This window comes from Mytilus edulis, chromosome 11 (assembly GCF_963676685.1).
Source record: "Mytilus edulis chromosome 11, xbMytEdul2.2, whole genome shotgun sequence".
NCBI lineage: Eukaryota > Metazoa > Mollusca > Bivalvia > Mytilida > Mytilidae > Mytilus > Mytilus edulis.
Genome location: NC_092354.1, coordinates 77615955 through 77643951, shown reverse-complemented (window position 1 = coordinate 77643951; position 27997 = coordinate 77615955). Strand labels below are relative to the sequence as shown.

The following is a 27997-nucleotide window of genomic DNA, read 5'->3' as shown; positions in this document are numbered from 1 at the left end:
CTTTTATATCTACATCGGGACTAAGTTTTTAAAACGTGCACCTCCGTCAAACTTGTAGGCGATATGATATTAACTACTGAAACGTAATCTTTATAAGGACAAACACAAGAACGTCAACTTCCAAGGAGACAGGGAGATTTATTAAGCATTAGAAGTGAAGTAAAGTTCCAAGGCGACTGGAACATACAGTTGTATTAAGTATAATCAAAACAGGCACCTATTTTTAATTTGAATTAGTCAGGTGATATAAACTGTCAACCCTCTACAAAGTAACAGCGTTCAATATCAATGAAATAAAAGAAAATTGCTGAAACGACAAATTAACAAAAGATTGGCAGACGAAAGAGCGATTGTGAGAAAGAAGAAATAAACTAATTAATATAATATGATGGGAAGCGCGAGAGCTTTATACATATCCAAGACATTGTTTCTAGTTTTAGTTTTATTGACGAACTATAGCAGTGGTTATTATATTAGACAACAGTCTTTTGTTACAGGTAAGCTAGTTTTATGTATTTCCATTATTTTATTATAGTTTATATTATATGTGTTTGTCTATAGATATAACTTGAATTCCAGACGACTCCATTGAATAGTAATAGCATTAACGGTACGTATTTTACTGCACCAAAAATGCTTTCGACAACCAGTAGAAGCTGAAGATAACCAAACTCGGAAATGGGCAAGATAAAAAAAAATCAAGAAATTTACATGAGAAAGGTCGGGCTTCGGAATAGCTTCTTTGATTTTGCACCAGAAACACATAGAAATGAGAAAGTTACATTATCAAACGAGACATAAATAAAATATTCAAATTCAATTAATATCATAATTGCTATATATTGATGATTATTTAAATGCAATTGTATAACCAGTGGTTTACCAACGAAGATTAATTTCTGTAGCAAAGGTGTACTGTTCTCTTAATCTAATGCTGTTATTTCTACAAACTAATAGTTGCTGGTGAATGATGCTAATGATGTCATCATTGGAAATGTCAAACGAGATTAGGGAGACAGATTATTGTATTAATGTAATATACCCATTATATATGTCTAACATGTATGACTTCAGATCTCTTGTTAAAGATTAACGTCTGGCCAACTCCTTTCGACGTTAATTTTTAATCATATAGAAAAAATGACTCTTGGATATGTGAAACGTTCTGCTATTTGAGACTTTGAAAATTGTATGGTGAAAAGTCTGTGTTTACTTGGATAATTATTGCCTTCAATTAAGATTAACAGCTGCTTCACTAGTTTTCCTTCTCCTTAAATCGTTAAACTCGCCAAATTTAGAATCAAAAGAAACACAACAATAACAAAAAAATAAAAAAAAAATGTTGAAAGAGTTTTTGCAAGGTACGTTAACGTAGAGAAGACGTTGTAGTTGCTCTACACGACGAAATTGAATTTAACGCTCCCATTCAAACTGAACGTGGCTGTGTATTTATACATCCCGACAAGCCAAAACAGACGGCTTACTTAAGCAAAGCAAGGGTTTTACTGACTGACGAGTGCCGAGAGAGGTTCAGGGATGAACATATTATTTTATCCCATTGTACCCTAAGGCTTATGGTTACCGTTAGTAAGACTACAAAGAGGGTTTGGTACTTGAACATGTTGTCAATTTGCGATAGGATTTATCATAAATAAGTTGGAAACCTTCTAACTGTACCAAAAACCAATGATCTTATCTTTTTACCTCAGCGGGGTTTTTTTTAAACGATAATTCATAGATAGTCTTGTGTATCATATCCCCTTTTCGTATATTTAGTCTTAACATCTTCTGCCGCTTCGTCTTTCGATAGTGTGTTTTATGATGTACACGTAGCTATTGCATAATTGTACTACATCCTCGAACTTAATGTGTATATTCATGTGGAGCAGGATCTGCTTACCCTTCCGGAGCACCTGAGATCACCCCTAGTTTTTTGGTGGGGTTCGTGTTGTTTATTCTCTAGTTTTCTATGTTGTGTCGTGTGTGCTGTTGTTTTTTGTCTGTTTCATTTTTAGACATGGTGTTGTCAGTTTGTTTTAGATTTATGAGTTTGACTGTCCCTTTGGTATCTTTCGTCCCTCTTTCATTGTTGTTGGGTTTTTTTTTTTTGCCTGTCTTCATTTCCTTTTGCATATAACGGTTTTTGTTCTATTGTTTTCTTTCAACGAATTTCAGCCTATTAGTTCCAGAAATATGCGGTAAAAAAATATACGTCTTATTTTTCATGAAGTTTGTGTTAAGTGTAAACTTAAAAAAAAAAAAAACGTGTCAAAACCAAAATCAATTTTATCTATATTCAATAATATGAATAACATATGCTTATCTATCAATTATCATTAATTGTTGGTAAATATAATTTCGGAACTGTGTATTTGAATTGCTCCAAATTCTTTTCTAAAATCTAATAATAAATATTGTACAAGTACCAATCCACGTAGATACATTTCTATGTGTATGTATCTCATGAGTTCGGCCTGATTTTTATACTTCACTTACATCACTGTCCCATGATAGGGAAGGGTTGGTGGCTTCAAACTAGTTTAACCCTTCCAAATTCGGTATATGCCTGTTCAAAGGGGCGCAGGACATTTTAGCGAAATATTTTATACTACTAGGGGACATTTGAGCGCCGACATTAGAGCCAATTTTATCGCCGGATTAATCCGTTCATCTGTACTTTCGATAGCCTATTTTAGCGAAAACTTACCTGGTTGAATAATACTCACCAAGCTTTGGGCAGAAGTTGAGTGTAATTCAAAGCGAGTAATGGTCCAGAGTCGTTCCATGCCCATTATAACGAGCAGTTTTATAGTTATCATCAAGCTATTTACGTTTTTCTTTTATACTATTATCAAATTGCAAACAACAACATATGTAAAAATACGAAGTAAAGACGATTGTGCAAAAAATCTAGACCAAATAAAGAGAAAGAATATGCAGTTCCTATAAATGCAATTCAATAGAACCCATAAAAGAGGGACGAAAGATACCAAACTCATAAATCGAAAAAAAAAAAAACTGACAACACCATGGATAAAAACAAAAAACACAAACAGACAAACAATATTACACATAAAACGACATGGCAAACTAAGGAATAAGCAACACGAACCCCACCAAAAACTCAGGTGCTCTGAAAGGGTAGGCAGATCCTGCTCCACATGTGGCACCTGTAGTGTTGCTTATGTGAAAACAAATCCGGTAAATAGTTTAATTCGGTAGGTCACATTTATGAAAGGGAAGGGGATTGTAGTTACGACGTAAGGAACATATTCGATATCATTTGTGAAACGGTTATTCCATAACGGTAAACCAACTCGTGATGGCTTCCGTAAAATTTACGAAGGGATGATTTCAACTTCATCATTTCGAACTCGTGGTTTTATAGCTTCCTTGTTAGCAGCAACCCTCTATCAAGAAAACTCATGACAGGAAATGCAAGTACGGGAATATCGTATCAATTGGGAGACGTGCGTTCTCTAGGATATAAATTCCAGATCAGAACGAACTTTTAACATTTGATTAAATCTTTTAGACATTTAGTGGTGTATTTTAATGGACATCATATGTTTTATATTGTGCTGTCTTAAGTCTATTAAAGTTTTATTTATGTATTATATATTATAAAGGGTTAGACATATTTTGCTAAAATTGGCATTGACATTTATCATTTTCGCTAAAAAGTGTATAAAATCAGGCGCTAAAATGGGTTCTACATTGGGGCTAAAATGTCTGATTTTTTTTTTTCTCGCTCAAATGTCCTATCAATGCGCTATAATGTTCTCCTCCGGTTCAAAGTCAGGAGCCTGTAATTCAGTAGTTGTCGTATGTTTCTCTGAAACATAACTAATTTCGTGTATTATTTTGTACAGAAATTAGACCGTTTATTTCTCGTATAGATTGTTTTACGCGTTAGTAAATATGAAGATTAATTGTATACCACCAAAATATATGTTTGAATCTTGAAAAAAACATTGAAGAGTATAATATTGCAAGGGTAAAATCATAATATTGTACGTTTTTGATGAATGCATGTTCATTTGTAACACTCCCAACATTTCAAAGCATGTCATACTTGACAATTATTTTGTTGTTTTTTTTTTTCATATTTCTGTATTATCAATTTTCATAATACATTTGTGAAATCTTTTTTAAACTTCAAATGTTTGAAATGTGATGTCATCGTTCACAACTGGACAACTAGCAAAAGTACTGGTTATGTAACCAACCACACTATTTAAATAACGACTTCGAATCGTTAAACATTAAGTTTCTGTTTATAGTTTATTTATCAAATACGAGATATCGTCAATTCTTTTACAAAATGTGTCACTGCATTAAACGATAATAAAAGAGAAAGATAACATTTTCAGCATGATTAAAAAGTACATTCGTGAAACACTTTATGTATTTCTGTGTGATCCTTGCGTTGCGGAGGTCACCCGGTTTTCCCTTTATAATTGTGCCCTCGAAATACGGAGTTCACTCGGGTTTTTCTTTATTTTTGTGTCACTTCCTTGTGAATATTTACGTCAAATTTCCTGAAACGTTGCAGTTGACAATAGAGAAGAATTTCACGATTTGAATGATTCAAACAGTCACGTGATGGGTTGGCAGTAGGTTAATGTGTCATTGATTGAGTAGCGGTACTTACGCCAGTTATCTAAATTTAACAGGCATTTTAATTTTTCTAGCTCAGACTTCCTTGAATGCAGACAGTGCACTTTAAAAGTATACATTTGACAACACAAAATAGGTTACTATCCCCTACCCTTTTCCTACAATCTCTGTCAGAACCAATCGTATAGATAGATTGCTTGATTGCTGGTTGCACAACGTCCAGTGGCAAGTATTACACGTACATTACGAATTGTGTGTAGACAATATTGTGTATTTAATTTGGCAATTTTTATTATCAGTTAACAATTTAGATCTCCTTGCTTTGATGGAAACCAATTAAGGTAATTTAATTTGATGTCCATTTATGAAAAAGAGGCCCTGGGGAATAAGCAAATGAGACAGCAGAGAGACACACAGACAAGAAAATTAAATCTTCAACAATAGACAATTTTCGATACAACATGTTCAGCTCAAACTTTAATTCTTAACTTTTGGTGCATGAAATCAAAGAATGGCAAAGATTGACGATTTACAGCAAATTATCCAAATAATTTTTTTTTTTTAAAGCGTAAGACAGCAATGGAAATAGCTCTTTATTTGGAACAGGTACATGGCAATGTTACATGAGGATTTAAATATTTTTTGAGATCTAAATTAGTGGAATAATTTATTTTTTAATTGCATTCAATGCTCTCAACTTCGTATTTTATTTGGCTTTTTAACTATTTTTTATTTGAACGTCACTGAAAAGTCTTTTATAGATGGAAATATAGATAATCGGACTTTCTTTTGATTTTACAGGTTGTATTTGTAGAAATCGTAATTGTGTGTGTTTGTGTGTTTGTGTTATCATACAATACAGTATTTGCAATCTTAAATATTAGATGACCACATATAAATATGGCTCATATTGTTTAAACAAGGTCACAGTCACTTGTCTCAGATCCCCCCTAAATATACCTTAGTACAAAAGTCATGTTATATAAGATATATAGGACACATTGGTGAACACCACTGATTCCCATTTGAAGTTAGAACTGTGAGAGTTTCTATTTTTATTTAATTTTTGTATTCTTATGTTGCGTGTTGGGATCCTGTCCAATTAAAGTTACCCCGCATCATCTACACTTGATGATGACTAAAACAACATTTCGGATTATATTTACATGCAACAATAAAATAATATTCGCCAATAATGAAATATTATTAAAATATTTGGCGTGCTCCCATGCCATCACCGTAGTCATAAATCTACAAATTATCTCGAATCTATTTTAGTTTTATGATATCTCTGTCTAACTGGCAATTTATAAGATGGACTCCCAAGTAAGATCAAGTAAATACAAGAATAAACTTTGCTATATATAGCAATTTGATACTACATGGGCACGACACGTTATTGTCTTCAGTTGTACCATAAGTCAGTCTTCAGATTCACGTGTACCATAGGTCCGCAGTCTTCACGTGTACCATAGGTCAGTCTTCAGATTCACGTGTACCATAGGTCCGCAGTCTTCACGTGTACCATAGGTCAGTCTTCAGATTAAGGAGGTTTGCTACTCAGTTTCAACAAGCCTTTCATAACAAAAGTATATATATATAATATTTTGATAGGGGATTGAAAAAGGAACCAAAAGAGTCAAAACAAAATGTATAGGCCAATGTGCTTGCTTGTTTTCGAGATATTAGCCATTGAAATATTGGCGGGAACATTTTCTCTCTTGACTTTTCATAGCTTTATCATTGACACATTTAAGTTCTCAAAAACTTAAAGAATAACAACTATTTTATGAGACTTTTACAGAAGGCTTATAATTATACATTTAAAAGATTTATAAAAAGAATAATGGGGGTCAATGGGCAAACTTTTTTGAGGCACTCAAATCGATAAAACCAGAGGATTCCGAAAATCTGACAAAAATTTCAAAATATGACAAGGGAACATCATTAAGAATCACTAATACACAAGACTTTTAACGGTATATTTGTATTTTTTCTTTTTCCTTATTTCACTTATACATACTCCAGATCTTTTTTTTTTTATTCGCGACAGGACTATCACAGGATTACTATAGGATGTTACAAGTTAAACTTGCAAAACGTGGAAATTGGAGACAATACACATTTGTCTAAACTTTAAATCTTTAGCCCTTCCGGTTTACATCATATTAGAAAATTATAATTGAGTTTAAGACTAAATATTAAAATAAATGAGCTTTCTTACATAAGTTCTAACAAAGCGTGACGCGTATAAAATCAAAATAGTCGTCTCCTTTCTTATAAAGGATCCATGCTCACATTATTTTAGTGTCATTTTTAGTTTCAGGTTAAAATGCTCGTTTTGAAAGTGTATAAGTTGTTGATATTTGATTCGTCTCCGGCAAGTACATGGGATTTAACAGTCTGAATACGTCAATTACGTCTTAGCACGTAAGCGTCGAAGTCATGTGTTCGTCAGTACAGCGCACAGTCTTAATTATGACTAAAAACGACTTACACCATGCATGTGAGATAGCACGTAAACGTCCGAGTCATGGGCGGCCATTACAGCGCATTAAATCTTGCTTATGAGTTAGCATACAAGCGTCTTAGTCGTGTGTCTTATGACTGTAATTGACCAAAACCTTTATTTTCAGTTGGCATGTAAAGACCGTAAACGCCCAAGTCGTGTGTAAGCCAGTTTAGCACAGAGTAGTGTGACTAATATAGGATATGTTTCTGAATATGCATGTACTTGTCACGCTAGAAATTGGCACCAATCAGTAAAATCTGTGATATATAACAGTACTTCCTAGTTAAGTCCTATCGTATTATTCATTTCTGTTCAATATTGTAATAAGTTTAATGATTACTCCACCTTACACCTACAAACCTATGAACAGTACAAGGAAAGTCAGAACCAACTCTAATGGTAATACAGAGAACATGATGACATTAGATGTTTCCATTCCCAATTTTATAATGTGTATTATACTTTATATTTTAGTTAAGAAAATAAAATGTCAGAAACTACAAATATAGAACTTTTATGAATGAACATCATTTTCGTAATCTGATAACATTATAACTACTTTCCAGTTCATTTGAACAGTAAAGAAAGTCCCCACATCAATTATGTAAATGTATGATATTTCTTGTTCACAATTTTCATATAGTTCATTGTTGGTCATTGACTTGGGCAATCAAGTAAGATTAATTAAATGGTCAGTTATTGACCATATTCATTATCGATAATAGTTCATGGGGGAGGCTGATGTCATATTTGCACTAGATAATAATTGTGCGTTTTTTCTACATTAGCTAAATATATAGAGGGAGCGTTGAGATCTTAAACAATATGTTTAACCCCGACGCATTGGCGCCTGTCCCAGGGTAGGAGTCTCTGGCCTTTGTTAGTATTGTATGATTGTTGATTTTAGTTTCTTGTGTATAATTCGGATACAGTATGATTAGTATGACGTCCGCTATCACTGAACCAGTATACATATTTGTTTAGAAACCAGCTGAAGGACGCCTCGTTGTGCTGGAGTTTCTCGTTGCATTGAAAACCCATTGGTGACCCTCGGCTGTTGTCTGTTCTATGGTTGAGTTGTTGTGTCTTTGGCACATTCACCATTTCCATTCTCCATTTTATTCCTAGTAACATTTCAGTTTATAATCACAGACAGTTTTGTTGTATTATTTCTACTTATAATTATTGGTTAAAAAAATGTATACAGGTGGATATAACAAACAAATCGACAATACACTGACAATGACATGGCAATACAGACAAACGACCTAATTCTCCGTTTCAGAATCTAATGCATTCTGGGTAATATATGGAAAAGCGTACACCAAAACGTTGTGATTGGTTAAAAACGTTCTAAACAATTGAAATGCAACCAATGACGTAACGTTATTTTCATTTTGGTGTACGAACAATGAGATTACCCATAGTCCTCTAGTTTCTGAAATGGCGAATTTAAAGACAAACCAACATGCGCAGGCAACATAGAAAACTTAAGAATGAGCAACATGAAACTCTCGAAAACCGGCGGTCATTGCATGTGCTTCTGAAGTGTAAGCATTTCTTGTTCTATATGCGGCTCCCGTCTTGATTCTCAAGAAACCAAACACTCCGACTGTCGTTACGTAGTCTAAGTGGGTAAGTCGTGTTCTCAGATCCCAGAAAAGAGGACGATAATATGTACAATCTTTGTATATTTATTTTTTACCGGAAAATATCCGTATGCATTTTTAATTCTTGGACAAAGAAAAAAAATGATTATCTAGCAATACATCCAAATTTGGTAATATTCAACCTTTGACGTATTTTGTTCGTAGTTGATAAGAAACAAATGAAGGTGGGGATCTATGGAATATGCATTTGTTAAAATAGTTCATGAAAAATTGAAATACAATGTGTATGTAATATAAATATAAATCAAATCAAATGCAAATTAGTAAGACGTTTTTCATAATTATAGAAAATTCACTAACAAAAACAAAAAATAAAATAGATTGGCAGATCCTTTGTAATCCAGGATGACGGTAAAAAATGTAAACTCCCTCACTATGTCTTAAACAGTCACAAAAGTTCTATGACGTTGTCAAATTATTGTGGTTGTTTTTTTAATGAATGTTTAACGAATTCCAACGCGTTGCGAGAAGATACTATAAAATCTGTTCATAGCATCGGAAATTAATGTCTGTCCTATATTTTATATATTTGTAATAAGTGTGATCATACAATAAAAAAATGCTATTTTTAAATATTAGAATGATTTGATATCCTGAGTTCAATACCAAAGTAAAACGGTTGATCATGTCTCCCATTTCAATAGGCTAATAAAAAGAAATTGAAGATACGCGTTTAAGTCATGTGGTATTGTACAAGGACAGTGGAACTACAAAATGCAGAAAATTGTACCATAAAATATAGGCCTAGGTCATTGTACATCCAAATATAGCTCATTGTACCATCAAATACGGTACATTGTACTACCAAATACAGTACTGTGTACTACCAAATGGAGGTCATTGAAACACCAAATGTAGGTCATTGTACCATCAAATTCAGGTCATTGTACCATCAAATTCAGGTCATTGTACCAACAAATATAGGTCATAGTAACACCATGTCATTGTGTCAGATTATCTTAAAAAAAATCTGTTTTAAAATCAAATTTTGCGCAATTGCATTTCAGTAAATCTGTGATTGATTACTTTTCATATAATTATATTTCGAAATATTTTTTAATTGATTTCTCGTTTTTTATATAGATTAGACCGTTGTTTGTTTGTTTTTTGTTTTGTTTTTTTTTCGTTTGAATGGTTTTTCACTAGTAATTTGTCGGGTCCGTGATAGCTTGCTGTTCGGTGTGAGCCAAGGCTCAGTGTTGAAGGCCGTACCTTGACATATAATGGTTTACGTTTATAAATTGTTACTTGGATAGAGAGTTGTCTCATTGGCACTCATACCACATCTTCCTATATCTATTCACGGTAGTCATATGTAACTTTGAGAGTAGAAATTATGAATATGTCAAAGAGACAACAACCCGACCAAAGAGCAAGTACCAGCAGGCAATAAGGTAGCAAGTGAGTTTGAGTGGGTTTATGTTAATTGGATCTAGTTTCCGGGTCTATTTTGCATGACTTATTAATTTACAAGATACATGCAGATATCGACTCGGGTACTTTATATAGAAATATTTCTGTCATTAATCGTGACTATCAATTACATTTGTAATCACATGGCAAGATGACTTCCTGTTAATACGTGACACGCTCATAAGAAGGTTGACAATTAATGAAAAAAATTAACTCTGATAACCACTTTAAAAACAATATAATATATAGATATGTGACGATAGCTTGCCTCATTTAATCGACAATTATAAAGTTTATGCACCTTAAAGCAGCGGTAGGCGCAACACTATCCATTGGTAACATAATTGATACTCATCAAATGATGTGGCATGATTTTTGTTTATGGACAATTATTTCATTTATGACCAAAGAACAAAGATGACTGTCCACAAATACAGGTCACCATATTGATACACTAAAAAATGAAAGAAAGAAAAAGTAATCCTGTACTATCGTTTGTTAGTAATATGCTTACAAGCTACATGTAGTTTATAACTAATACTCAGGTTTTCTCTTTCTTATAAATAGACGATTTTTGTATGAAGTAAAACCAAATTTAAACTGGGCATCGATTGGGGATTAGTATGCTTCCCTATTAAGTAAACACAATGTGGTTGTATGAGTTATGTTTTACTGAAGAAACCGAAATTAGATTTTAAAGAACGTGAATTTCGTTTAACTTTTTGAAGGAGCAATAAAATTTGGATCACATGCTTGTATGTACTATTACAGTGTACATGTACCTATAGTCTAGATCTGCGACATTAAAACTTATATAACGAATATTTAAATTCTAGAAATATTTCCTGAACACGCATTGTTCTACAGTTTCCGGACTTTCCAACTAGGCAAACAAAAGAATAAGTAAAGACATGTCACATATTGTTACATAACAATGTATTCGTAAGCGATTTAGTGATTGAGTACATGTATGTAAATGAGAAAACGTAGTGCTTAAAGATCAATAGTTTAAAAGATAGAACACAACGTAGTCAGAAGCGATCTAAGATAGCGATTGGGTATATAAAGGGGAAATGCCGATTGTGTTAAAATAGTACACAGTTTCCGTTTGAAAAATTAAGGGTCTGGATGGTTTTATAGATTCTTAGAATAAAGAGTCGAAACTATTGAACAGTCTGCAAACAAAATAAATAAATAAATAAACATCGACAAAACACCTTATAGGGTGCTTATATATAAAGAAAACGGAATAAAGGGCAAAATTTGTAATGAGTAATAGCCCCAAAAAAATAAAGAATACAGAAATACATAAGGCCTTTTCAGACCATCTTAGATTACTCCGTGTACTGAATAATGTTTAAGGACTGAAAGTATTATTTTTTTTTTTATTACAGAATATATTCTTCTTTAAATTAGTTTAATTTTCGTTTTGGTATGTAATTTTCTTTTTTATTTATTCATTGAAAGTAATGACCATGGTGTGCAAATAAGTGAAATTTTGATTTTAACTACCTTTTATATACTATAAAATATATTTCTGTATAATGAATATAAACGTAAACATTGTTATAGGTGACCTATAGTTGTTAATTTCCGTGTCATTTTGGTCTCTTGTGGAGAGTTGTCTCAGTGGCGGATGGGGAAAAGGGTGGGGGTTCCGGGGGTGGACCCCCCTTTTTTGGACGATCAATGCATTTGAATGGGAGCATATCGTTGGAACACCCCCCCCCCCCCCCCCCCCCTTTAACTCTGGGTTGGGATGCCCCCTTTTTTTAAATGGCTGGATACACCCCTGTGTCTCATTGGCAATCAAACTACATCTTCTTTTTTACACTAATGCACATTAAGACCACATTATTTTACTACTGATACAAGAAGGACTGCTTCATAACTTGATCTTTTCCTTAATAGTTATCCCACGATGACGCGGTGTGTCAGTGTAAGATCACCCCGATGGCCGGAGGCCAGAGGGTGATCTAACACTGACACACCAAGTCCTAGTGGGATAACTATTTTACATCCCAGCTGTTTTAGATTAGACGAAAAACCATTTACAATTCATAAAATCTAGTTAAGAACGCCACACAACCATTATAATATACTTTATACATCACTATATGATTTATACCCTGTTTTACCCCCGAACACGATGAGTAGATATCAAACAATGTCAACTCGCCCCACTGGCCAATCGGCCCAATCTATATCGCCACTTTATGAAAACTATCGCCCCACTCTTGTTTACCGACTCGCCCCACTTTTGAAAAAGTGTAAAATCAAACTGAACAATCACTGACAACTCACTTATTAACGAAAAGGGTTTAAACCCCACTGAATACAGGTCTGACAACTCGCCCCACTTATAAAAATATCTTGCTTCCTTTAAGTATGTTAAATTACTGACAGTTTGTATCCAGTCGTCCTGGAGTAGTGGTTGTGTCGTGGCTTGATATGGTAAAGGTCTTGAGTTCGAATCCCAGCATATACATTGGATTTTTTCAACGTGAATTTTGGTAGATAGTCTTTTCCGTATAATTGTATATTTAATTATAAGTTTTATAGTAGATTTGACATTCCCGCCAAAATGTTACAGAACAAAGGAAAGCATGCATAACAAAGAAACTCAAACTGGGGTGATCTGGTAGGGGTGATCCGGCTCAGATCACCCCTGTTAGAACAAAGGAGCTGGGATGTAATCAAAATTGACATAGACAAACGACTTCACACTAAACATTTATGACAAACGGTATGATTTCAACTTCCCAATTATCAACTTCCCATTTCTCAGCAGTAACATACCATCTGCCCCGTCGTATGGTGTTTACATGTCTTAATTAATACGTTATGCACGTGCTTGTTCACACTTTACTGACTTCATATACAGAGTGTGCTCTTTACACAGAAACTATTCCAATAGAATTTTTAGGAGAAAAGATTAAAAATAACACTCCATATATTTTATAAACACTATCAAGGTTGATCTATACATTTATATAAGTTTGGATAACCAATTTACCAGGTTCAGTCAACCCTTTGTTCTTAAAATGTCCTGTACCAAGTCAGGATTATGACAGTTGTTATCAAATATTTTGTTTTTTTAATGGGCGTTTGCGTTTGTTTTTGGTGCAATTCAGTGTTCATGTTGTACCTTCGTGTTCCATTGATAGTTAATTGTCCGTGCACTTTTCTTTTAGTTTTATTCTGAAATTTTGAAACAACCATACTATATAACCATTTAGATTAATATAAAGAATTGTTTTACACTATCATATTTATTTTGTTTAAATTGAATTAGTCCCCACACAGAATTCAATATGGAAACTGATGATATTTCAAATACCATAAGCTGCAAACATAAACATTAATATCCACTTTAAGAAGATCACATTCACTAAAAGTGTTTTCAAAATAGATATTTAATTATGTTTTTCATTTATAATCTATATTTGTCTATAAGGAAATCCAAGTATGTTAGTTATTGTTTTATAAAACAGATCTATACGACTTGAAGTTGTCTCTATTTTTATATTGTTTAACTAACCCTGAATAATTTGCCCTTAACGGTTAATTGAAAAATATTATATGAAAAATTAGGGTTGATTTAATGTTATTTTATAGCAATAAAAAAAAAAACACAAAAACAACAACAGCAACAAAACTAAACAAAAACTACAAAGCAATAACAAAATAAAGCAACAACAAAAGCAACATTTAGCTTCAAATACACAACGCATATTTCAGTTACGTATTACGAAATTAGTCTGGATTTAAACAACTAAATATAAGAAGATGTTTTATGAGGGCCAACAGTCAATTTGTGAAGTATACCATAATGGTATTACCATTATAGGTAAACATACGATCATCTATACACGCAGCATTGGCTCACACCGAACAGCAGTCCATAATATATAAAGGGCCCTCAAAATAACTAGTGTAAAACACCAAGGTTCTAATCTATATGGGGAAAAACGAGAAACGAAAACATTTATGAACCTTATCAACAAACGACAACCACTGAACATCAGGTTCCTGTTTTATGACAGGTGCAAACAAATGCAGCGGCTTAAACGTTTAAATATGTACCAACCTTCACCCTTTCCAGAAACAACTAGCATTCTACAATAATAATGATAAATTCAGCATTGCTTCGACTATCAGAATTTGTTGAACAGTAGAACAGGGCAATAACTCCTTCATTCATAAACTTTTGAATTTCTTTCTTAAAAATTGCGTTGCTGTCTTACAGACTTACACCTCTGATAGCTGTGTAAATTTGCTGTTGCGTTGCTGTTTTAAAGACCTATATATCTGTTGGGTTTTTTTTTTTTTACTTCTTGTTGGTTTTTTTATTGTCAGGAAAAACTGCGTAGATATATTTCTATATACCGAGCGTTTTATTTGTCCATCAGTTTTGCTACAGCAACAAACGTTTTTGATTCCTTTTAAGATAACAAAAAAAATATGTACTGGAAATTTGCTAGACCTCTTGTTTTGACCTGGTTGACCGAAAAAAGGGCGTGTTTGTTAACGCAATGTGTTTTTGTTTACCTACACTGTATACATATGCCGCTGCAATTAAATCATTATGGGGTTTTAGTGCAAACTAGTCATAATAGTACCCGCCACATTCCTTAAATTGATGTTCTACATCTAGAGCATGTCATTCAGTAATAGTTGATGTCTACCATATATGCTCTTGTCCATTTTATTTGACATGACACAAGCTTTTTAGTGGTGTGTTGATATAACAATATCAGATCTGTTTTAGATTACTTTACGGTATAAGGAATTTCTCGTCGTTTAAGGCTGTTCGGTGACCTGTAGTTATTTACATTATCGCTCCGTGGTCTCTGACATATAGTTGTCTTACTGGAAATCCTATCATATCTTCCTACTTTTATTTTTGTGGGAATAGTTGGATTGTTAATATTTTAGTTGCTGTCAATAAAAAGTACCATGGAACTTAACGATTTCACTAAAATCTCATTGTTCTGTGAACGTTTATTTCTTAACATTGTTATGTTCCGTTGACATTAAGTTTTAATATAAAGTGGTATTAAATTTACTACATAACTAATGAAAAATAAAAACTGGCTTTTAGTATATGACAAAGAATACAGCCACAGACATATCTGTTTATCTTTTTTCTTATCCACAGAATTAGAATCATCATAGAATATAAATAATTGTTGGTTTGTTGATGTGTTAATTAAAAATCTCAAAGCGATAAAAACAAATAAACAAATAAACAAGGTACAGTTAAATCATTTCGAAAAGATTGTATTTTCAGCGTTCAGCAGAAAATAAACAAAAACTTCGTAAAAAACGTCGGATTTGTATTGAACACAAGAAATATAAACAAAAAATGTTAAAACTGAAGTTGTAAATGTAATGTCTTCCAGAAGGCAATATTTGTTTCAGAAGATCAAAGACAATGAAGCAATTAAACCTCATCAATTAATGTTATTTATTAATGTTTTATCGACAATTTGCCTCAGTATGACTGTATAGAAAATCTCGCGTTTCCCGGTTAATATCTCGTAAACAATGTAGTTACAAATTAAATCCTTGTTAACAATAGGAGAACAGAAGTGTTCCGAGTTGTCGTCTGTGTCAACGAGGATACATTAAGGACAATAAAAATGCGAAAACAATGTACGAAACTAATCATGCAAAATAATGGCTATCTGATATCTTTTCATTATGCACAGTTAGCCTGTTTTAGAATCTTAATCACTGAAGAGCTTATATTTTATGATACATTATTGGGTTATTCAAGAGCGTTGAATCAGATAATCCATCGTTTGTACATAAAGGCGATGTTTAAAAATCAGAATTATCTACTTAAGAACACAAATAAAGTTGTCCTATTGTACATGTTTTAGAACCATACACACATACATGTATATAGTATTTAGAATTTTAGAAATTTCAAATCAAAAGCTTAAGGATAGTATGTATTATGTAGGTAACAAAGTACAAAGCTGATAATAACTTAGTTGATATTGTCTGAAGACGAAAAAAAAACACAAATATACAAATAAGAAAATTTGTTTTTTTTTAATTGCTACGTGTTGTACAAAAAATGAAGCCAGAGCAGATATAGTGTTCCCAGGTTGAAGGCATCATTGTGGCTTAATTGTGGCATCATTGTGGCTTAATTGTGACTTTGAGATGAAGAACAGCAAGAAAGGCGATGTTCCTTTGCTTTTTGTTTTGTTTTGTTTTGTTTTGTTTTATTTTTTTTGGCTGTGCATGTACTTATTTTGTGTTATTGATTGGTACCCCATATAATTTGATTTTCTATTAAATATATAGAATTTCCAATTAAACAAATGAATCACACAACATTGAACCATAGATGGGTATTACATCTATGATTGAACAATGGTGAAGGATTAACTATCGACCGCCGGATTGACCACGTATTGACCACCGTATCGACCACCGAATTGACAATAAGAAAAACTCATGCTCTATAGTAAACTATAAAAGAGTTTTAAAATGTGAAGGAATATATTGCGGAAACAGATAGACGGATAATATTTAAAATATATTATAAAAATTTATAAGCTTTTTAATAGATTGTATGAAATGTAGCTACTGCTTAGGTTCTAATATGATTAAAACTATATTTGTTTATTATAAAATTCAAGACATAAAGGTATTTAGGTGAACTGGATCCAAAAGTTTTCGCTAGAAATTGATTTTGTACGGTTTTGAGGATTTTTATGAAGAACGAACCTGACAAAGAAACAAAAGACGTTAAAATGTGTATCCTAAGTTAAAACTTCTTAAAAAGGATTTGGTTTGTTTTGGTGGGGTTCGTGTCGGTCAAATGTATCATTAGTTCTTTAATGTCGTACTATTGTTGTAAAAAGATGTGTGTTAGTCTGGTACACTTTTTATTTTTTTTAATTTTGGTTCAATTATATGTTTAGGAGTTCAGTGTGACGTCCATTTTTACAGAACTATCATACATTAATTTATGTTTAGGGGCCAGCTGAAGCCCGCCTTCGGGTGCGGGATTTCCTCACTGCACTCTTTTGACGACCCCCCTTGTTGTCTCTTTGAAACGTTCCCCGTTTCAATTTTCAATTTTATGTTCTTAGTAATTTGTCATATACAGTATAAACTATGAGACTCAATTTAATTTATTTCTATTATCCGTAATTGATCGACGATAATTATTATGTCGTGTGGTAACTGTATATGTCTACTATCAACAGGACAAGTCAACTGTGTGTCTGGTCACCGTACATAGACCACGCCTACTACAGAAAGCAAAAATTAACAAATGAGCCAGTGAGCCCCCGCCTTAGGTCACAATGTCACGATTTAATAATTGCCTTTTTGATAAGAGTTAGGGTCTCATTATTGAACCCCCTTTCCCCAATATCAAATTTGGTCAAACAAAAATATGTTATAAGTCATAATTAATTTATTACAAACAATGAATTTATGAATCACCAAATACGGACATCATTGTATAATTTCCAATGATTGTGATATTCTCGTCAAAAATGGCAAAATGATTTGTACTGAAAATAATTCATAGCAATAATTATGTATGCATTTATGTGTACATTTTCATACCCTTAAATATGCTTTGACTTTAAGGTTTTACTCAATTTGTTAACATAGATATAGAAAGATGTGGTATGAGTGCCAATGAGACAACTCTCCATCCAAGTAACAATTTATGAAAGTAAACAATTATTGGTCAAGGCACGGCTTTCACCGAACAGCAAGTTATAAAAGGCCCAAAAAATGACTAGTGTAAAACCATTCAAACGGAAAACCAACGGTATAATCTATATATTAACAAGAACCGAGAAACACTTAGGAACCACATAAACAGACAACCACTGAACACCAGATTCCTTACTTAGGACACTCAGGTGCAAACATTTGCAGCATGATTAAACGTTTTAATGGTACCAAACCTCCTCCCTTTTCCGAAACTATAGTGTAACATCACAAAATAGAAAGACACACTATAAATAGCAATAGGAAGGCTTAACTCAATCAAAAAACGTAGTAACACAAATTAATACACAATAAACATACAAAAAATTATCTGTGATACAATGAAAATACATAGTTAATAAAAATAAGGGATGAATAGTTAAGGTAAAAAGTAAATAAATAGGTTTAAACTAAGGTAAAAGTATAAAACCGCTGTAAAATGTTAAACAGATTTTAGAAAAACATCAACTTTGAAAAACAAATACGTCATATTATACACAGGTAAATGAAAATAATTTTGTTGTTAATCTTCTGTTTAGGAATACCAAGAAATTTCTTGTATTAAAATATCCATGTACCAAGTATTTGAAATGGTGCAGATAAATTAATTTATTTGCACAAATAAAATCTGCTGTTGCCCCCCGTCTATGTTGTGCAAGCGGTTATGTGGATCTTTCTTTTCGCGACCCAGTTCATTATGAGAATCTCTTCGAGGTCCGCGTTGAAATGATGTCGATTTCTCTGAAAAATCAGAGACAATGATTTGGATTTAAACGGAGTCAAGCGCCGGGTGGTAAAATGCAGGATTAAGACAATGTACGTGCTTTGTCAGAAACATAAAATGTATTTTACAATGTTCTCAGAACGAAACAGGAGAAACAAGAACGTGTCCATCGTACACGGATTCCCCACTCGCACTATCATTTTCTATTTTCAGTGGACCGTGAAATTGGGGTCAAAACTCTTAATTGGCTTTCAAATTAAAAATATCATATCATTATAAGGAACATGTGTTCTAAGTTTCAAATTGATTGGACTTCAACTTCATCAACAACTACCTTGACCAAACACTTTAACCTAAAGCGGGACAGACGGACGAACGAACGGACGCACATACTAAAAAACATAATGCGCAGAAATGGGGCATACAACTATTGTGTTTTAATTAATAATGTACATATTATTGTATAAGCTTTGTACCTACCTGTTGGAAAAAAGTAAAGTATCTCTATTTTATTATAATTTATTTTCAAATATCCATACCTTTGTTATGAATAGAGATATTAAGTCTGATTTTTGAAGAATAAAGTTTCTTTTCTGTGAGTATCTACTCGATATCGGACGTTTTGAAACATTTGCTAAAGTGTATCAGCCATAAACGGCTACTTCATTTGATCACTCAGACATATTACATACGTGCAGACCACGGCAGGTTTCTGTTAGAATACTATTGAATTACCAAACGGGCTGATCTGATATTTTATTTTGAAATACATTTGATAAACTACTTTCTTCCCCTTGTTTGTTTCTACTTTTCCCTTATTTTTCAGATAAAAAAAACCTTTAATATTTTCATACGTTTTTTTTTCATGTTCACTACTTTAAATTTCTTCCCCGTTTATTTCTTTTTTTCCCTAATTTTTCAAATAAAATAAAAGTTTAATATTTTCACACATTTTTTTTCCATTTTAAACGATACCGTTTCTAGAAGAGTCTTTGTGATGTGGGACTTATTTGATATTTTTTTTCTTCTGAATGTATTTTCTCGAAGTGAACTATACGTATTGACCCTATAATTCGATTTTCATATAAAATATATTTCATGTTATTGTTAAAACAGGATTATAAATTCGTTTTGGTTAAAAGCTCGATGTTTCCATTTTAATGTTCATTCGGTATTACCAATGTTTCGACTAATGGTACAAATTATTACTTTTCCCTTGTTAAATAATAAATCTGCCATGTTATTTTAAGCGTCGATAGAGCAAGATACAAAACGGAAATATAGTATTTTTCTTCACAATAAGAAGCCGATATTTGAAAATAAAGTTTAATTAAAAGTCACCAATTTAATGCATGTACTGTAATCCTATATCACTCCACAATATAATGTATAATTTACTCATTTTAGTTTAGTAATTTCAAGAAAATACAAGAAATCAAAATATTTTACGGAAAAATAATAGTTTCTTTAATACGAAATGCAAGAGAAATTGATATTACAACTCCCACGATCTTACATCCATTATTGGAATTGAAGTTTTCAAATTGAAACAATGAAGCGTTGTATAGAATCCGTATGTCTTTGTCAGCTTGTGTGTAAACAAACTCATCATATATACCAGGATTGAAATTTATATTTTCGTCTACAAAAGGTAAAAAGGCCAAATAAAGTACGAAGTTTAAGAGCATTGAGAACCAAAATTCCTAAAAAATTTCTAAATACAGCTACGGTAATCTGAAGTAGAAAAGCCTGAGTATTTCAAAAATTCAAAAGTTTTGTAAACAGTTAATTTATAAATATGACCGTATCAATGATAATTCATGTCAGTACAGATTGGCTGGTGATACCCTCGGGGAATTAAAACTCTACCAGCAGTGGCATCGACGTGACAGAAGAACAATACAATTTAACTCATATTACCTCATATTTCGGTTCTTTCCCGCTTGTATCAAGTGAGGAATATGACAATGTTTTCCATTCGTTTGAAGGTGCTTGAGCTTTAGGTTTTGCCATTTGAATCCTAAAATGATATTTCAAATTAATTATATGCTAAATTAGTACATAACTTAAGGAGGTTCGCTACTCATTTTCAAAATAACAAGCTTTTCATAACATTAATATATATTGAAAGGTGTAAAATAAAGGAACCAATAAAGCAAAAAATATATATGGGTTAATGTGCTTGTTTTTGAGATATTAGCCATTGGAAGTTTGGCAGGAAAATGTTCTCTCTTGATTTTTCATAGCTTTATCATTGACAAGTTTAAGTTCTCAAAAACTATTAAAAAATAACAACGATTTTATAAAACTTTTACAGATGGCTTATTATTATACAAGTAACAGATTTATAAAAAGAAAAAAGGGGGTCAATGGTCAATATTTTTTAAGGCATTCAAATGGATAAAACCAGATTCCGAAAATCTGTCAAAAATCCAAAATCTTACAAGCGATCATCCTTAAAGGTCAGTCGTATTTGTCTAACAATGGCGTCAAGATTAGCAACCACTACTAACCAGTCAGTTATATAATTATTTATAATCTTATTAAATTATCATTTTTTTTTTCAACGGTCATTTACCATATGTTAAATGGGTATAATTTCATATTATTGAACAGTCTATTCATTTTATTCATTTGGGGTATTGAAGAAGGAGGGGATGGTAACGAACGTTATTGTGATTTTGCAGACGTTTCTATGAAAGAGAAGTGTACTATTGTACGCAATTTAATTGCAAATATTACAATAGCTAAGAGATAAATTATCATATTGCATTTTTGAAGTTCTTGGACTTTCTATATTGGAATAATTGTACAAAGGATCCATCATATGTGAGCATGAACCCCGTGTCCTTGGAAATATTTTGAAGTCTTGACGTTCTTTGTCTATATAAATGAGTTGACCACGCTTTTTTAAATTTGTTTGTTCATCTGTTCTCGTCTTTCTGAAATGTCTTTCTTTCTTAGTTTCTCTAAATAAGCCCATGATTGGTATACATTTACGATTTCAAAACATGGTGTCAACGACAACCATTACTATGTAATTATCGCATGAAACCAGAATGTTTATAGGGTCTTGATATTCTATGTATATTTTTTGTGTGATTGTTGTTGACTTTTCGTTTATTTGTTCTTTAATCCATGATACATGTGACTAACAACCTGAAGGTAGTCTTGTAGATGCATTTTGACATCGATTGCGAGAGGTTGACGGATAAACCTTTGGCTTATATAAAAAAAGAAGGTGCGGTATGATTGCCAATGAGACAACTGTCAACAATTATACTGCAATCAGCCAAACACTTTTTTTAATCAATATTTTTTTTAATTTTTTTAATTTTTTTTTTATCGATTTCAGTATAAAAACAATATACGTATAATGTCTTGAAACATGAAATTTATTTGTATTCGACACGAAACGGGAAAATGCTCGGTACAACCTCTCATTCATATTTCAAGACACTATACGTATATTGTCTAATTACCATGTTTAAGTCTGATGACTGTAAATTCCTGTGGACTTTTTAGAGCTACATTGTAAACTTACACATTGAGATTCGACTTAGTTCTTAGATCAAGTACAAAGCAGGGTTATATAAGTCAACCATCAATTTCGCTTTTACAACATACGGGTACCATTCAACACCAACCCGTCATTATTAACATCATTATCATCAACGTCAACCCATGATAATTGTTCTTTTGCTGTCTTTTAATACTTCTGTCTATCTACGTAAAAGTTATCTATTTTAGAAACAAAATCATATTCAAATATTGAAGTTATTTTTACATGAAGAAAGCATTACGGTCAAATCATCAAGTCAAATTATAAATCTTGTCTTTACTATTTACAAAACATTTTATGGCGTTCACAATCCGATGTTTATTTAAACAATTTATAGTGATTTTGTATCCGGACAAATGACTTTATAAGTATTTACACTTGTTGACAGTCTGAGTGGAAAGGTAATTTACTGGCTAATAATCCCAACAAATAAATCATAATGGAGGCCTCTCCAAATAGTCAAAACAGTGATCGATACTTTATCAGACGAATAGAATTTATTGAAGAAAGATATTTAATTGAAAGATAAGTTGAAATTAAGTCTTTTTATTCAGAAAAAAACGGTGACTTTATACTATCAGTATCGTATAATATTTAACAAATTGATATGAAAAAAGGGTTATTAAGTATAAATACGTGTGTGTTATATTTTAACGTTGTGTTTCCGTTGTGTCGTTTGTTTTCTCTAAGTTATATTTGAGTGTGAATTCACATTACTATAAAACGTGTCACGGTACTTTTCTATCCCAAGTTCATGTATATGGAGTTGATGTTATATTTGTTATTCTCATCGGATTTTGTCTAATGCTAAGTCCGTTTCTGTGTGTGTTACATTTTAATGTTGTGTCGTTGTTCTCCTCTCATATTAATGTGTTTCCCTCAGTTTTAGTTTGTTACCCCGATTTTGTTTTTTTCCATCGATTTACGAGTTTTGAAAAGTGGTATACCACAGTTGCCTTTATTTAAGTTGTAATCAGCAGGTTAGTTATTTAAACAATTTGGCGCTAAATATAACTTTAAAACTGTTTTCGTGTACAATGACCACTGTTGTATAGCCCCTCAGAGGGACAGTAAGTGTCCACAGGTAGTATACATGTAGCTCTGTGGGGATTGTAGCTGCTTTATCATTGGTACTGTTCAATATATGATGGCATTATACAATTGAAAATCCTTTCGATTTTACATATCTATACATTTTAAAACGGAATTTTACAGCATAAACAATGAAGTTGCAGTCATTTTTGCATGTATCTTCCTTAAATTTGCCGTTGATTAATAAATTAGTTTATGTATTTCCTGAGTATTCTACTTGTGTGTTTATGTGTACGGTATTTGTATCGTAGGTTTAACATTACCATATAAGCTAGATGTTTTGCTAGCCATAGAACCAGGTTCAACCAACCTTGTCTTTCTTTAAATGTCCTAGCTGAACCAAGTCAGCACTATGGCAGTTGTTGTCAAAAAGTCTGTTCTTATACATTTTGGAGTGTTCTGCTGCAGTACAACGTTTCTGTTATTCCGTAGTTGTCCCCTTATAAGAGATGTGTTTCTCCCTGTTTAAGTTTGTAACCCGGTTTTTGTTTCGTTTAATCTAGTTATGACTATTGAACAGCGGTATACTACTGTTGCCTTTATTTATACTAAACCTGTAAGATATTCATACGACAATAAGTTTGATGTGTTTGTTACTTTATTTCAGATATAGAACCGTCAGAACGACAAAATACAGAGCTTCAACGCAAAACTCTAATAGAAATTTTACAGAATTTACAAGAATTTAGTTTTCAAGAAGAAAAGCGAAAAATAAATACGAAATCGTCCTTTCAAGTAAAAAAAGGTATGTGTATTTATAACAAAATAAGAAAATGTGGTATGATTGTTAATAATAACCCTCTACAAGAGACCAAAATGACATAGAAGTTTACAATTATAGGGCACCGTATGGAATGCAATAAAGAGCAAAACCTTCTTCTTGATCTCCTGTAACAGATTTAACATATTTACTACAAATGCCATTGCTGTTCTCTAATGAACTATTATTGCTATATGATTGGTGATTACACATTTTATTGCATTCAATCTTCTGTCATAAACTAAACTTACAAATCCATATCTCTAATACTTTTGTACATGTTACAAACATCGCAAGGAGGTCACTGGTATAGATACTATTTCGTTTTGTTTAGGGGCCTCGGAGGCCGAGTAGTCTAAGTAGTTACTACTGTAATCACTAGCAAGTGAAAACTAATGTTGTGAGTTTAAACCCCGCTCGTTCGGGTGCACTTGACTCCAATCTTAAATGACTGGGATTTTCAGTTTTCCCATCGAAGGTCGGTGGTTTTCTCCAGACACTCCGGCTTCCTCAAACGACATAGCCTAAATGCAGTGCTTAAAAGTGACGTAAATATTTATTTGTTTCGAGATTGTGTCCCAGTGATGAATGCTGTACCCATATTCTGACAATTTTGTCTATTATTTTTGTTTTGTTCACGAATCGTTGTGAATATAACGGAATTTGATGCGACTGTCATACAAGTGAGAGGGTTAGCGCTATAAAATCAGATTTAATCCACCATTTTTCTACATTCTACATTTTATGTGTTCGAGTCAGGAATGTGACAGTTGTTGTCCATTCGTTTGATGTGTTTCATTATTTGATTTTGCCATTTGATTAGGGGCGTTCTGTTTTGAATTTTCCTCGAAGTTCAGTATTTTTGTGAATTTACTTTTTATGATTATTGGAGAATTCGTGTTTGCTTACCACTAAAATGCAAATATTACTTGACTTATAATGGTTATTACTCCTATGGAAAACTGCAAATCATAAAACAATATTTTGTTTTTGTATTGGGAAAACTATTATGTCATTTTACCGAAATATCGTAAAATGTAGTAAATTTATTGGATAGATTAACGTTCTAAGGAGTGATGTTCATTTTCCTGTACAATTAATCCTCACTATAAAGTTGTATAATTATACCCATTAATACGATAACACACGCGCTCATGAATTGTATCAAAATTGATCAACTACAAATGTACTCATAACATTATAGGTCAAAGTACGGTCTTCAACATGCAGCCTTGGCTCACACCGAACAGCAGGCTATAAATGGCCCACACAATGACTACTGTAAAACCATTCAAATGAGTAAACCAACGGTCATGTCAAAGGTCTATCTGGTTATAATTCTTACTATTGTGTTTTTTGTTTTATAAATGGCGTCAAAATAAGTTCCAAAAACAAGTGCAATGTAAATGGACATTGATCTCAAACGTTTCTTTTACAACCACCGGTTCTTTCTAAAAATTGAAAATACCGTCCTTCAGTAAGCAAGCACCTGCGCAAGGGTACTTTTCTGAGTTAAATATGTAGTTTACAGATTATGTTGATTTTTTGTAAGCTAAGGTTTGAGCTTTTCAGTAATTTTTAATCTGCAAATGTGCTGTAGATTATTCTAAATTTGACTCTTTTTATGTGTATTAGTAGTACGGGTGGGCGAGGGAGTGGTACGTTTTTTTCTTATAACAATACGGGATTACCACAGATATAAACACAGAAAATTCCCAAAAGAGATTTTACGTTTATTTTATTATCCTAACTGTTTTCAATGTGTGCTTATTTCGTTCAGTTTATAATACATTAGTGTTCAAATTAATATGTTGATGTTCTTTATATTTTAATAACCCTTTCAAAGATTATAACTACATTTTCATAAACCTATTCATTGTCGTCTAAGTCAATGATGACGTCATTGTTCTCCATCAAATAAATCAACTTTGTTGTATTAAGAAACAGATTAAACATTTTATGGCCTCCGATCAATTTAAAGCAAAGAAAACCCTTTTAATACTTTATAGTTAAATCTGCATTTTTATGTCATTCAACGATCTTAGTAGTACGTCATCGAAATTTTTATATATTAAAGAGCATCTTTTGAGATAGTAAATGGCTATTTAGCGAAGTCATTGTTGATATTACTGTTTTGGCGACAAAAACATTCAGAGACGTCAACAATTATTCAGCTAACTCATACTTAAATAGAAAAAAGATACGGACCTTTCTTTCTTCATATAACTCATAATCTTTGTTGGGCTTGAAATTTATTTATATATGAAGGTCTAACTACGTAAGTGACAGATCACCATTAATCCAGATAGGGAGTGTACATGGATTCTACTAGTGTAATGTACCCTCACAGCACTCAAGGGGTGCTCCGTAAAAGGAGATATCTACATACATACATGTGAGATGGGTTTTGCATATTAGAGAGTAAGTGGTAAAAAGTTCATGATGACCTTTTATAAAATTGAGAATGGAAATGGGGAATGTGTCAAAGAGACAACAACCCGACCAAATAAAAAACAACAGCAGAGGGTCACCAACAGGTCTTCAATGTAGCGAGAAATTCCCGCACCCGAAGGCGTCCCTCAGCTGGCCCCTAAATAAATATATACTAGTCCAGTGATAATGAACGCCATACTAATTTCCAAATTGTACACAAGAAACTAAAATTAAAATAATACCATTTATACCATATTTCCCTATTTTGTTTTATCCATTTTATTCTATATCTTATATTCTAACTAATTTCCATTTACACTCAGATAGAAGGCAGATGGATTCAGTTGGCGGCTCAGTGAACAAAAGAGATTATGGAATAATGCCACCATGGAATGAGATGTGCCGCATGATGAGAGTTGCATTTTGCGTCAGACACAGAAAATAACATTATTTCTCCGATGATCTATACTGTCATTAAAATCAACATATTTTCAACGTTTGTTCATTTGATCTTTCATTTTAGTCAACTTTTGTTTTTATTATATAAAAAAAAGAAGAAGATGTGGTATGATTGCCAACAAGACAACTCTCCACAAGAGACCAAAATGACACAGAATTTTACAACTATAGGTCACCGTACGGCCTTCGACAATAGGAAAAACCAATACCGCATAGTCAGCTTTAAAAGGCCCCAAAATGACAATGTAAAACAATTCAAACGAGAAAACTAACGGCCTTATTTATTTTTTTAAAAATGAACGAAAAACAAATGTGTAACACATAAACAAACGACAACCACTTAATTACAGGCTCTTGAGTTTGAACAGGCACATACATACATAATGTGGCGGGGTTAAACATGTTAGCGGGATCCCAAATCCTCCCCTTACGTGGGACAGTGGTATAACAGTACAACATAAGAACGAACTTTAAAAATCAGTTGAAAAAGGATTAACTCATCAGATGGACAAAAATACAAGTGGACGTGGCCGGGTACGTGTACATATCAACAACAAAAAGACACTAGCAACAGATCTGGGAGTGCTCGCAGTTAACTGTCAGCTTTTTTAAAGCCACTAACAACTACAGCCTTGTTTTCATTCATTTTTAGTCGACGTCATGGTTCTTTTGCAAACATTATTTATGTGACTTTTCCGTGGATTTTCCATAAGCTATTGCTTATAATAAAAGGATAACTAAAGAAAACATATTGCAGTGAATTGTGTATAATGTAATTATACTGTATCATTTGTGTGCATCTGTTAAAGTCAGGAACCGGTTGTTTTCTTAAGTGGTTGGTGTCGGTGTTGTTCAACGATGTTTATCGTTTTTCGTTTTTTATATAGATTATAACATTTGTTTTGCTGTTTAAATTGATTGATACTAGTCAGGTTTTGACTTTTTATAGCTTGCTGTTCGGTGTGTAGTAGGCCGTATTTCGGCCTATAATTGTTTTTGA

General features: G+C 32.6%; 1 protein-coding gene across 1 annotated transcript; it reads left to right on the top strand.

Annotated features, from left to right (window-relative positions):
- Positions 1-27033, top strand: LOC139494989 (uncharacterized). Its single transcript, XM_071283107.1, has 3 exons — positions 1-497; positions 23953-24090; positions 26862-27033. Exons 1-3 carry the CDS (start codon positions 386-388, stop codon positions 26981-26983), a joined length of 372 nt encoding a protein of 123 aa, XP_071139208.1. The 5' UTR covers positions 1-385; the 3' UTR covers positions 26984-27033.
- Positions 27034-27997: the final 964 nt, after the last annotated feature.